The 12,891-nt window shown below is 49.0% G+C and overlaps 1 protein-coding gene across 1 annotated transcript; it reads right to left on the bottom strand.

The window, feature by feature from the left end:
- Window positions 1–4,096: 4,096 nt before the first annotated feature.
- On the bottom strand, window positions 4,097–11,216 carry LOC119087999 (spermatogenesis-associated protein 31E1-like). Its single transcript, XM_037205721.1, has 2 exons — window positions 10,346–11,216; window positions 4,097–9,774 (listed from the first exon to the last, which is right to left on the bottom strand). Exon 2 carries the CDS (start codon window positions 8,956–8,958, stop codon window positions 4,126–4,128), a length of 4,833 nt encoding a protein of 1,610 aa, XP_037061616.1. The 5' UTR covers window positions 8,959–9,774; window positions 10,346–11,216; the 3' UTR covers window positions 4,097–4,125.
- Between the last annotated feature and the right edge of the window lie 1,675 nt (window positions 11,217–12,891).

Raw genomic sequence — 12,891 nt, 5'->3', positions numbered from 1 at the left:
TGACATTCTCCATGCCAGAACTCTGTGGAGTCAAAGGTGTGTTTCTGCACCTTCTGGGTGGACAATTCTGGGAAGCTTGTAAAATCTGAGGAGTTTTCTGTGGTCTAAGAATATGATGAAGGAATCCAACTGCTGCTCAGGCCACAGCCGCCAAGCAGCGCTTCCCCTCCCACAGGTAGTGAGTCTCACAGTGAAGACACTGAACACCCAGCTAACAGAGTTCATGTGCCAGGGTTACTCACCCGAGAAGTGAGTTTACAGCATAGGCTGAAGTACTCATGGACACATGTCCTGCTCCTTGCCCCTTTCCCTGCCTCCTGTCTGGGAATCAGAGAGCCTGGCTGAGGGCTTGTACTGTGAAACTTCCCTCATACTCAAAGGCATAAGAACAACTCCCTATGTGTGCCTATGAGCCTTCTCTTTAGTGCCCTTCCCCAACGCCATTATGCTGTCTCTGGTGTGGACCCTTAATTCTCCTCATGTTATTGTCTACCTGCCAGCCCATGGCATGAATCACTCTTCTAATAAACTCCATACCCCAAACAATCCTTTTCACTGTCCCTCTTGATTTCACATCTGAGACCCTTCCTGTGGTGCTGAAGAGGTCCTGTTGACAATCTCCCTGTGATCTCCCCTGGTGACTGTGTATGACTTTGTGATAAGTCTGTCCATGGTGTCTCTCTCTCTCTGAGACCTCTAGATATTCTGTGTGGAACTCCAAGAAACTATAGGAGGTCTCTGGGAGGCTGCCTGGTCTGATTTGTCATGAGAGGTGTGGGGGGGATCCTGTGTGGCAGTCTTTCTGAGGGTGCTGTGTGAGGTCTGAAAGGCTGGGTGATATTGCTGTGAAGGAGGGCTGTGTGACACCCAGAGTCTACCTGGTGACATCTATACCTTAGGGCTGTGGGAAGTTTCTGAGGTTTCCCTTAGTGTCTCTATTAAAAGACTCTTTGAAAAATGTGAACACTCTGAACTTTGTCACTTTTGCATGTTGTAAGATATATCAAAAGTCTCTTTGGGGGTCTTTGTTAGGGCTTCAGTGTGAAACTTGTGGGATTATTTCTGTGTTTTTGAGAGTGTGTGGGTGATGTCTCTGAGGGTTTTGTAGAGGTCTGTGTGTGTGTTTCTGTGTGCATGCCTGTGGAGCGTAGGGTGGACTTCTGAGAATCTCTTTGTAGATGCCAGTGACAATCTCCCTGGAAGGTATAGCTGGAGTTATCTCCAGTCTTGCCTTGGCCTGCAGCCACTCAGACCCAAATAAACACACAGATGCTTATATTATTATAAACTGTATGGCCAGGGCAGGCTTCTTGATATCTCATTCTTATATCTTAAACTAACCCATAATTCTTATTTATGTTTACACGCATTTTTTTTTTATTTTTTTGTTTTGTTTTGTTTTATTTTGTTTTGTTTTTCACCTTTTCCCAGTTCTGCCTTCACATCTTGCTTCACATGGCTGTGGCTGGCAGTGTCTCCTGACTCAGCCCTCCTCTTCCCAGAATTCTCTTCTCTCTTTGTCGCACCTATACTTCCTGCCAGGCTACTGGCCAGTCAGCACTTTATTTATTAACCAATCAGAGCAACACATTCACAGCATACAGATATCCACAGCAGGAAGGTATTACTGTATCTCTGTGGCATTTTCCAGTGCCTGCAGATCTTATTAGTCACTACTGTCTCCCACTATGTGGTTGTCTGCAAATGTCTGTGGAAACCTGTGAGGATGTGTGGGAGGGTCTGTGAAGATCTCAGGGACTCTAGAATGACAATGTGGATTTCTGTCAGGGGCTTAAAGAGTGTGTGGTTTCCGTGTTGGGGAAGTCTGTGAATGTGTCTTGTTGAATCTCTAGAGGATTTTGGGGGGTCTCTTTCTGTGGATTTCTGCCAAGGACTCTGTAGAAACCTACTTCTGTTGGGTTCTCTGTGGAACTCTCTATGGAGATGTTTGGAGATCTCTGTTTTGATCCCTGAAGGTCTCTAGAAGTGGTTTCGGGAATTCGGGATGTTTCTCAGTGTGGATCTATATCTGGGACTCTGTGGAGATCTCTTTGGGGTCTGTTAGTGAGGATGGCTGTAGAGGTCTTGTGAGGTTCTCCAGGTCTATGGGATGTCCATTATAGTTGACAGGGCTGACAGTGGCGTGACCATTCCTGCCGCCGCCTGGTCTATTGCACTACTGTCTCCAGCACTCCTACCCTGAGGACTCCTGGGACCCACTCCCGAGTCTTTGCTGGACCCAAATGTGCCTCCTGGGTTCCTGAGAGGACCCAGAAGTGCCAGCCTCAGTGTCCTGGCTTCACTCTGGCTTCTGGGACTACTGTGAAGGCTGCAGTCATTGATGGGGGCCAACTGAGAAGAGCCTGTGCGTCCCGTATCCACTCCTAAGAGCTGCTGAGTACCACATGTAGTCTCGGGAAGTGTGCTGCAACAGGCCCCACGTCCATGTCCTCTACTTGGTGGGGCCTTCTGGAACAAGGTTTTCTACCAGCTAGAGCTGTTGACTGGCTGCCTTCTGTGAGGAACAGTGCAGGGTACCCTGGAATTGGCTGCTCTTGTATGCAGTTACCCCATTTGTTTCAAAGAGAACAGAGACTAGAACAAAAAAAAAAACCTGAGGAGGAAGCCAGGTGAGGCCCAGGAAGGGACCCTTCTGGCCCGCCCAGAGATCCAAAGAGCACCTGCACTTTGGACAAGTCCCTTCCACTGTGTTGAACCAGCCCTGGGAGATGACCTTTTCTGCTGCGCTCATGGGAAGGCAAGGGCTGGAGACCTAGAATGAGGTGCTGTGTGGGCACAGTGTATCCCCTCAACCCTTTCAGGTGTCCTCCTTCCCCTTGGGAGTAGTGCTGGCAGTGTGTGTGTGTGTGTGCAAAGACCACCACTGTGAGTGACACTCAGAATTCCTGATTTCTGGCCTTTCCAGCAGCTCGTCTCTGGAATTCAGAAGGTAAGAACGTGTAGCTTATTAGACGTGCTGTTAGGAAGCTAAGCTTCCACCCTTGCAGGATTTGTTTCAAGTCATTTTAAGCTAGAGGCCTCCTCCAGTCGGTGGTGGAGAGCCTGGGGTGAGGCCAAGGTGAGTGGCTCAGACACTGATGTCAGCGTCTGTACTGGGAGGGCTGGGGCTTCACCTGCATGGCAACTTTTAGGGCATCTTCATATTACATGGCCTCCTGCCTTGGCTCTAACCTTTTTATTTCCTCTCTTCCTCCTGAGACTCATCATGCCCACAGTCAGATGGGTACTGTCTGTTCAGTGACCAGAAGGAATGGCAAATGACCAGGAGTCATGAGACTGTCAGCCACCACTCTGCAGCTGCCACCTTCATAAAAAGTTGTCCATTCCATCCAGGCCACCATTCGTGCATTGAAGGCAGCTATAGGACAAGGTGACACTACTTTGTCATCCAGGCTGAGGTGGGAGGGCCTGGAGAACTCAGCTTGTTGGCAGCCACCATTGAGGTGAGCAGGGGGTCCCGAGGAACTCTAGGTTCTTTATTCCCTGTCAGGACATCCAGAGGTCATGACTGTACTGCTTTGAACTCAAGGATGCCACACAACTGTCCCCATTACTGTACCTACTTTGTGACTCGTGAAGACATTGAGCTGGCTCTCTGTTGCCTCTACACAGCTACACAAAGACAGTTGGAACAAATCAGGAGAAAGACATGGTGAGCTGACTCTTAGGTTGGGGTGTTGCAGGGCTAAATTAGCACAACACCAATCCTAAAGACTTCTTGTTTACGTTGTGTGGTTGACTTCGCCCACCCCCCATAATCCTAAATACTTGTTTGTTTGGGTCCTTTAGTGTTGACTTAGCACCCTCCCACAAATATCCTAAACTTTCATTTCTATAATTACAGTATAATCAACACTAACTACAGTGACAAACCTAAGAGTTGGTGAGACCTCAAATGTCACTGTCCCCTGCTTGTGGGGCCATATCCCCTCCAGAAGCAGTACTACAGTGGAGCAGATGCAGACATTGCCCTGTGGCCTAGCACTGCAGACACACTCTGCAGATGAAACACACAGAGGAAGTAATGCCTGGTTGGAAAATGACAGTGATGGTCATTAGCACTCAGACACCATGGTCTTTTGGGGAAAAGTGTTTAATTACTTTCTATAGTCCACTTCTGTAGGGGCAGTGCCTAGGACAGTGGACAGGGTTCCATGGGACACGTGGTGCCTGTGCCCTGTGCTGATAGGGCCTGGGTCGGGACCCAGGTTCTCTGGACACCTGGGCCCAGTTAGCATAGGACATCCATTTGCCTGTAGAAGGTTGGCTTTGTGAAGGTTGGCTGTGTACCTTGGGGTTGGCTTGGTGAACACAGGTACTGTATTGTTTCTTTGTTGTTCCTTGTATTGTTTCTGCAATAGGAATCCTGTGGTGGCAGACATGCCTACTCACTTGGGCTTGGGGTGGTTCTTGGTGCAAATTTTTCTTTGAGGGAGCACACCAATGGTGAACCCCCAACTTCTTCTCTAGAATCGATCCAACAGAGGTCATGAGGTCCTGTGCTTCAGCAACCTGTCGGGCCATGAATAATCTACTCAGGACTGACCCTTGGCTTTGGGTTGTGGCTGGAAAAGCCTTGATTTTTTCCAGGGAGTTCTCTTGTAATTTGGCTTTGGGGTGGAGAATTGACCTTATAAAGTTTTTTATCCTGTCCCCAAACTTCCCTGTTTCTTGGGAAGAACTGCAATTTTTAGTATTTGACCTGTAGGTTTGGACAGGCCTCATACCTGAAAGACATGTGTCCTGCTTGGGACTTTGACATTGTTTTTTGTCAGTTGAAACAAAGATATGGCTAGGCCATGATTTGTGTGGTTTAGAAATCTTGGGCATATCCCCTTCTCTTAAGAAAGGGTGCCTGTTCTGGTAGGTTGACTTGCTTGTAGCAGGCACATTCTTGAAGCTGGACTGGGAGGCTCTGGAGGCCAGGATATCTGCAGCAAGGAGAATCTCAGGGGCACAGTCTTTAAAGAATGATTCAGTAGCACAGTCCTGCAGGGCAACACCAGAGGACGAGCAGTGAAGTGTGCTCAGGCCTGAGTCTTCTCGATCCTGGGTAGAAGGGGATGGACTTTCACTGGGCTCCAGTGATTCTGAATCCCTTAAATATTGATTGTTGCTTTCAGAGTTGGCCATCTCCCCAGCTTCCATGATGACTACCCAGTCACAGGACTGTTCCTCCTCGGCCTTCTTCAGTTCCCTGCTCTCCCTGCTGCTTGGTGACTGGGATGCCACACTGATCTCCCGAACTGACACCCAATTGTAGGTATTACTTAAAATCAGACGCTCCTTCTCCTGTGACTCATGTGCTCCCTTCACTAGGCCTGGGTTTGACTCTGGGTTGCCTGTCCAAGATCTAAGAACCCTATCATTGTGCCAGTCTCTGCCCACGAGACTTTGTGAGGTGGACAGAGAAGTCATATTGTCTCCCTCGACAGCTGTAGGGGCCTCAGAGGGCCCAGAATTGTCTCTAGGTGGAGTCTCTCTCAGGAATCCGAGCTGGGAGGCAGAAGGAGGGTTCTGTGTGGAAGTTGTTTTCACTTTCTCTTCTGGGCCTTTCTGAAAAGGTTCTCCCAGGACACTGACCTTTTTGACAATGGAGTCGTCTCTAGAGTCCCAGAAGGACAAAGAAGATTCAGAGGGCTGTGGAAAGGGCACAGCTGTAGCCTTGGTCTTGTTGAAAACATGGATAGCCTTGAGGCCTATGAGGGGCAGGCTCCATCTGTGTCTCACCAGACGTCTTGTAAGATGTGTTTCCAGCACCTTCTGAGTGCCAGGATCTAGGAAGGAAGGCCCACCAGAAGTTTTCCTGTAGGTGGTACAATCATTCAAGTTTTCAGGAGGGGCCAATGCATGGTCCATACATACTGCATGACAAATCCCTTCATGCATCTTACTGTCCTGAGCATGCCTCCACTTGCTGCTTGAGTCTTTTGGGGAGGTACCTTCTACCAACTTTTTTCCTGGTTCCACTGGGGAAACACTTCGAGTGTCACTTCTCAGGTGTCTCATGTGGACACTTTCTGTCTCTGTCTCAGAGACAGCCCCGAGAACTTCGCCTAGGTAATCTTCTGGGCTCCTGTACAGATTGTTCAGAGCTCTTCCCAGACAGTTTGTCAGATACATGCTTGGGTCCTTCCATATTTGGAATATTTCTAGACCCTGTGATGAGACATTTTGTGCATGAAGGCTGTTTTCATCTGCCAGTGCTGAGGAACATGAGGTCCCGTGGTTAACTTCTGCCTGACCCATCCCTGGGAGTTTGTCCTGAGACTTTCTCGGATCCAGAGATAGCTGGACCTTGTGGGGACATGGCCGTTGTGTGTCAGTCTTTTTTAAGTTTTGTTCCAGCTGCTGCTGGAGCCCGGGGTTAATGAAATTCCCTGGGAGGTGGACAACAGAACCCTTTCCCTGGGAGGCCCAACTGTTAGAATTGAGTTGATGAAATGCTTCCTGTGACCTCTTAACTATGGGGGGTAAATCGTACTTACTCTCTTGGTGCTTCTTCAAAAGATGGTGCTCTAGGTGTTGAGCAGCAGGTGGGATCATAAATTGTACTCTTGAAGCTCTAGGTCGAGAAGCCCCATAATCCCTGATTGGAGGTGAATGGTGTGGTAACTTTGGGAGAGAGGATGGATCACAGCCCTGGGTTTGGATTCCAGCCACTGGTGGAGATTGGGACCTGGATGACTTTGGAGTCAAAGGTTGGGTTTTGACCAAGTGTTGAAGCAAGGGCTTTAGAGAAAAGAGCTGTGGATTTACATTAGTCTGAAATAAAGTTGGGATGTAAGTAGAGAGTCCATTGAATAAGATAGAGGGGGGCTCTGGTGGGGACCCTGCCATGTTGACAGTAACCACAAGGGACTCACTGTGGAGAAAGGGGAGGCCCCAGAAAAGCTGACTGTATTTCTTGTAGAAGAACTGTTGATGACCTGTAAATTGCTCTGATTTGCAGGTTCTGGTGGTGGCCTGCTGGCTGCTCCAGGACTGCAGCATATTGTCCATATATCCCAGGGCATGGTCACACCTGTCTTTGCCTTTCCCCTTCCAAACTTTTAGTTCAACCCTCTTTTGAATCTCAAATTCCAGCCTCTCCTGGATATCAGGGTTGATGAAAGAGGGCTTCTCAGTGTCTATCTGCATGTATGTGGGGCTTGTCCAGAACGAGGCCTTTTGGAGGCTGAGAAACAGATGGTCTTTTGAGGATTCACCATGTGGTGAGTTGGAGCAGCACCAGGTTTTGGCAGCTACCTGGTACCAGGAAGGACCTAAGGTAGGTCTACTTGAGAGGTCAAGGCCTGGATTGGTAGAGGTAGGCCTGCTTGACTGTTTAAGGCCTGGGGTGGTTGAATTAGGCCTGCTTGAGTTGTCAAGCCTTGGCATATTTGAGGAAGACCTGCTGGAGTGTTCTGGACCTGGGGTGGTTGAGGTAGGCCCGCTTGAGTGGTAAAGGCCTGGGGTAGTTGAGGTAGGCCTGCTTGAGTGGTCAAGTCCTGGAGAGGTATAAGTACCTCTGCTTGAATGGTTAAGGCCTTGGGTGGTTGAGGTAGGCCTGCTTGAGTGGTCAAGGCCTGGGCTGATGGAGGTCCCACTGCTTGAATGGTTAAGGCCTGGGGTGGTTGAGGTAGGCCTGCTTGAGTGGTCAAGGCCTAGAGTGGTAGAAGTCCCCCTGCTTGAGTTGTCAAGTCCTGGGTAGGTTGAGGTAGGCCTGCTTGAGTTGTCAAGGCCTGGGTAGGTTGAGGTAGGCCTGCTTGAGTAGTTAAGGCCTGGAGTAGTTGTTGTGGGCCTACTTGAGTCGTCAAGGCCTGGGGTGGTGGAGGTCTCACTGCTTGAATGGTTAAGGCCTGGAGTATTTGAGGTAGGCCAGGTTGAGAGGTCAAGATCTGGGGTGGTTGAGGTCCCCCTGCTTGAGTGGTCAAGGCCTAGCATGGCTGAGGTAGGCCTGATTGAGTGGTCAAAGCCTGGTGTAGTGGAGGTAGGCCAGCTTGATTGGTAAAGGCCTAGCATTGTAGAGGTAGGCTTCCTTGTTTGGTCAAGGCCTGGGGTAGTAGAGGTAGGCCTGATTGACTGGTCAAGGCCTGGGGTGGTAGAGGTAGGCCAGCTTGATTGGTAAAGGCCTAGCTTGGTAGAGCTAGGCTTCCTTGTTTGGTCAAGGCCTGGGGTAGTGGAGGTAGGCCTGATTGGGTGGTCAAGGCCTGGGGTGGTAGAGGTAGAGCTGATTGAGTGGTCAAGGGTAGGCCTGATTGAGTGGTGAAGGCCTGGGGTGGTAGAGGTAGGCCTGATTGAGTGGTCAAGGCCTGTGGTGGTAGAGGTAGGCCTGATTGAATGGTCAAGGCCTGGGGTTGTAGAGGTAGCCCTGATTGAGTAGTCAAGGCCTGGCATGGTGGAGGTAGGCTTCCTTGCATGGTCAAGCCCTGCAGTGATTAGGATTGGAGAAGGCAAACCTGGCAGAGGTGTGCTCTGTGAGGTCCCCAGAGTTTTCCAGTCACACCAAGGAGCCTTTGTGCTAGGATTTGGCATGGGTAGAGGACAAGCCACAGGATCAGGAGGATGAGATGGGTGGGAAGATGCCAGTGGTGGTGAATAACGTCTTCCAGGAGTCAAGGTCTCTGGTGGCTGAGAGGCACTTCCAGAAAACTGTGACTCAATAGAAGCTGAGGAATCCAGCAGGACAGGTGACAAGATTTTAGAATCTTTGAGAGGAGCAGAGGAAACCGCTAGGGACAAACTGGTGGCCACAGACTTCTCTGTGGGCTGAGTAGGTGGCAGGTGGGCTTTGGCAGCTTCTGGCTTAGACGTTTCACCCGAGGCATCTTGTCCTAAGAGCTGGCAAAAGCTGATGGTATCGGCAAGCCTCTCTAGCATGCTGTGGAAGACAGGAGATGTGATTGCAGCTAGGAAGCTGAGCAAGCTGAGGAGGGAAGGACCCTCACTCCCCATCCCAGCCACTGTTCCACACTCTGCTTTTTACAGACCTTGTTATCTTAACCTCCAGGCTGTACTCATACCCCACCCATCCAGAGGGCTCCTATTCCCATGGTAACCTTGTGTCCTGGTCGGGGCTGATCACATAACAGACAAGAGGAGGGAGGAGCCAGAGAGACCTGGAGATGGCTCACCTGTGCAGAAGGGAAACCAGTACCTTGTTCCCCTTGGGTTTCTTCCTGCTGCCTCTGTCAGCTGGAGATAGAGACTGGGTTATGGTGGGTAAAGGAGACTCCCCGTATCTAACCAGAGATTGAGTGAAATGCCCCTTCAGTGGGAATGAAAAGTTAAACGGGAGCTCAGGCATGGGTGAGCAAGGCCGCATGCCCAAATGCCTTGAGAGCAAGGCACATGTGGAACAGGACTATGCCATGGACCAGGCGTTTGCACTTCTAAAGATCCCCACAGGCTTTGCAATCTCCCTGTTAGGGGAGGAAAGGACCAGTGTTCTGAAAGAGGAAAATGTCTTAGAGAAGATTAACAACCAGCTTGCCCCCAAATCCAGGCAGCATGGCACCACTTCCTCCCACCCCGCCCCTCCCCAGGTAGCACCCAGTCCTGGCTGTCCATAGCTTCATTCTGAGCACAGAACCTAGGAAGTGTCTTTAGTTCTAGGTTCCTTCCCAGGGGCCACCTCCTCAGAGCTTCTGCAACACATTTGGTGTTATCGCTTGGGGACCCGTGGTGAAGTCACCTCACCAGGGAAGGAAGTGGCCTACCTTTCACGGTCCTGATTTTCTTCCTATCCTTGCTGTACTCCCTCTTCACCACCTGACAGAGACAGACAGCATGTGCAGCCCCATTCACTTTTCTATCAAGTGGGCAGGTATGTGTTCTTTTTCTCTTGGAAAACACAAGTGGGGACTGTCTCTGTGAGATCCACCACTGATGTCATTGGTCAGTGTTCTGCTCAGGAACCAGAGGCTCAGCTCTGAACTACCAGCAGCGGCCTTCTGAGGCCAGAGGTGACTCATGTCCTGGAGATCATGGTCCCCTTCATATCAGCTCCACTGAGTCTATAAGCATGTGTGTTAGAGGAAGACATAGGAACCAGTGCTCAGAACCTTTCCTTTCTCAGAGTTCCCTAACCGTCTTAGAAACACCATCCCTGAGCACCGAGTCACAGGGCTTCCTTCTCTCGGGTATAGGGATGTGAGAGCAGACATCTTGGAGTCAGTCCACTCTCCCCTCTGCCCTACCTGCCAGTTTTCAAGGGAATCGGGTCCATCTCCCAGCTTAGATTTCCCTGTCAGCCACCTCCCTATTTGATTTTGAAAGTTTAGCCTATAAAAGGGGAGAGCGGGGACTATTTTCCATTGGTTTGAGGCTAAGGCATTCTTACCTTTTGGGTGGTGGTGTTTTCCACTGGTGGAGGTGAAGGTGAGTCAAGGTGGAAGAAGAGTAATAGGTGGAAGAGCCCCAGCCCACACACAAAGGCAAGGATCATGTCCATTGCCCAAGTAGTGAAGCTGGGGGTCAGCCATGAAGTGTCAATGCTTTCCAGAAGGAACAGAAAATTCTCCATCTCTATAGCACTGTTGCTCTCAGGCAACTGAATACTGAGAGTTCTCTCTGGGAGTTTCAGCTGGGCTTAGGCCTACATCACAGAGCCCCTGTCTCCCTGTCACAAAGGGCTCCTGAGTGGGGGAGGGGAGGTAGGAAGGGGTGACAAGACAGTAACTCTCCATTCTCCAACCTTCACAGGTTCCCCTCCTCCACAGCCTTCAGTTTCTATAATCATTTTCACCTGCACACTCTTTCAGAATTAGAGGCTTATCCATGTTCTGTTCCTCCCCTACCTCCACAGAGAGGCTTGTCCATGTTCTTGGACTTTTAAAACCTCCAAGCCACCTCCAGTGGCTTACCTCCTCCAAAAGGCCACACCTCCTGATCCCTCCCAAACAGTTCTACAAACTAGACACCAAGCACTCAAATATATGAGCCTCTGGAAGTTTATTTAAACCACCCCATTCCACTTTCTGGCCCTCCATAGGCTTGTAGTGATATCATAGCAAAATTGACTTAGTCAAACATCAAAATTCCCCATAGTCTTATACAGCCTCAACACTATTTCAAAGTCCAAAATCTCTTCTGAGACTCAAGGCAATCTTTTAATTGTAACCTATTAAAGCAAAACTCAAATTACATGTTTCAACATACAATCTCACAGAATACATATTCCCATTCCAAAAGGGAGGAAAGACAGTGTAGTGAGGAAATACTGGACTAAAACAAGACCAAAACCCAGCAGAGAGAACAGTTCTACCTGCTGGGGACCAAGCATACAAATACATGAGCTTATGGGCCATCCTCATTCAAACCATCACAACAGCGGAATTTTTTACACTGAGTCTATATAGCAAGGAGGGAAGAGCTGGTGTCTTCAGAATGTTGAGTCTTCTTACTTGTGGGAACCTGAAGCAGTTTCTGTCTCCTTCAGACACAGTGTTGTGCTTCTCCCCATATGGATTTTTAATTGAATACTTAATTTGGGGTAGTAGGATTTATGTTATCAATTTATTTATTTCATGTGTTCATAGAAGGAGGAGCCTGCTTTTTATATATTAATATTAAACTTTGTAGCTTTGGTATGGCCACTAATCCCTTCAGGATGTTTTCTTGTGGATCCTGTCAAGAGTTTCTGGCTGGACAAACTTGTTTTCTGCAAAAGTGAAAACCACTTTTTTCCCTTGCAAATCTGCACGCTTTTTGTTTTGTTTTAGTATCCCCCGTTCACTGACTGTGGGTTCCGGTGTGATGATGAAGGAGCATTGCCTTTTCATTTTCATGGGAAACTCTTTGTTTCCCACAGTCCCAGGGCTGCTGTCAGTGTTGTCCTTTGTCAAAGGGAGGAATTTGGTTCCATTTCTAAAATGCTGAGTGTTTGTGGCATGAATGGGTTGTTACATTTTCTACGGCATGATCGTGTGGTCTTTCTTGTTTGTTGTGTGTTGCATTTCCATTTCTGTGGCTGTGATAAAATACCTGACAAAAATCAAGTTAGGAGACAAAAGGGTTTATTTGGTTTTATAGTTCTTGATTAAAGATCATCATTGTGGGGAAGTAAAGGCCAGAATTTCAAATAGCTAGTCACATCACATCCCTAGTCAAGAACAGAGGGATGCTGCCTGCTTGCTTGCTCTATATTTCTCCTGTCTATAAAGTTCAGGACTCCTTGCCCAGGGAATGATGCCACCACAATAGGGACTTCCCTTCTACCCCTGGGGTGTGTTGGGGGCAGGTGGGGGCAACAGCAATAGGCTATAGGTTTGGGAGTCTCTTGGACAGCCCTGGTCAGTAACTCAAAAGAGGGCTTCTCTGTGGTGATACTTTGTGTGTGCTCTAACAAATAAAGCTTGTCTGAAGATCAGAGGGCAGAACCAGTCTACTGGTTCGCCATAGAGGCCAGGCAGTGGTGGCACCCACCTTTAATCCCAGCATTGGGATCTCATGCCTTTGATCCCAGCACTTGGGAGGTTGAGACAGGAAGTGATATGGCTGGGTGGAGACAGGATCTCCCACTTTTGGCTGAGGATTTGGCCAGGTCACAAGTGGTTGTGGCTTGTTCCTTTGTCTCTCTGATCTTTCAGCATTTACCCTGATATCTGACTTTGTGTTTTTATTAAGAACAATTAGGATCTGTGCTACATCTGGCGTCTAACTTCTAGGGCACAAATTCAGGGAAAAGGTGCTTGCCTTTGGCTTTGCAGCCACCAGTACAGGCTGGAGCTACCCGCAGCTGGAGTCACAACCCCACTGGCTAGATTATCCTTTCCTTTCCCAAGCCTTCTGACGGAGTCTGCGAATTTTTCTGTTGTAGACTCTCTACAGCAAACTCCACAGGCTTTTGAGCTCCAAAAACCGCAGAGTAACCACTTTCATGTGTTC

Source organism: Peromyscus leucopus, chromosome 5 (genome assembly GCF_004664715.2).
Source record: "Peromyscus leucopus breed LL Stock chromosome 5, UCI_PerLeu_2.1, whole genome shotgun sequence".
NCBI lineage: Eukaryota > Metazoa > Chordata > Mammalia > Rodentia > Cricetidae > Peromyscus > Peromyscus leucopus.
This window is presented reverse-complemented; position numbering and strand designations above follow the sequence as displayed.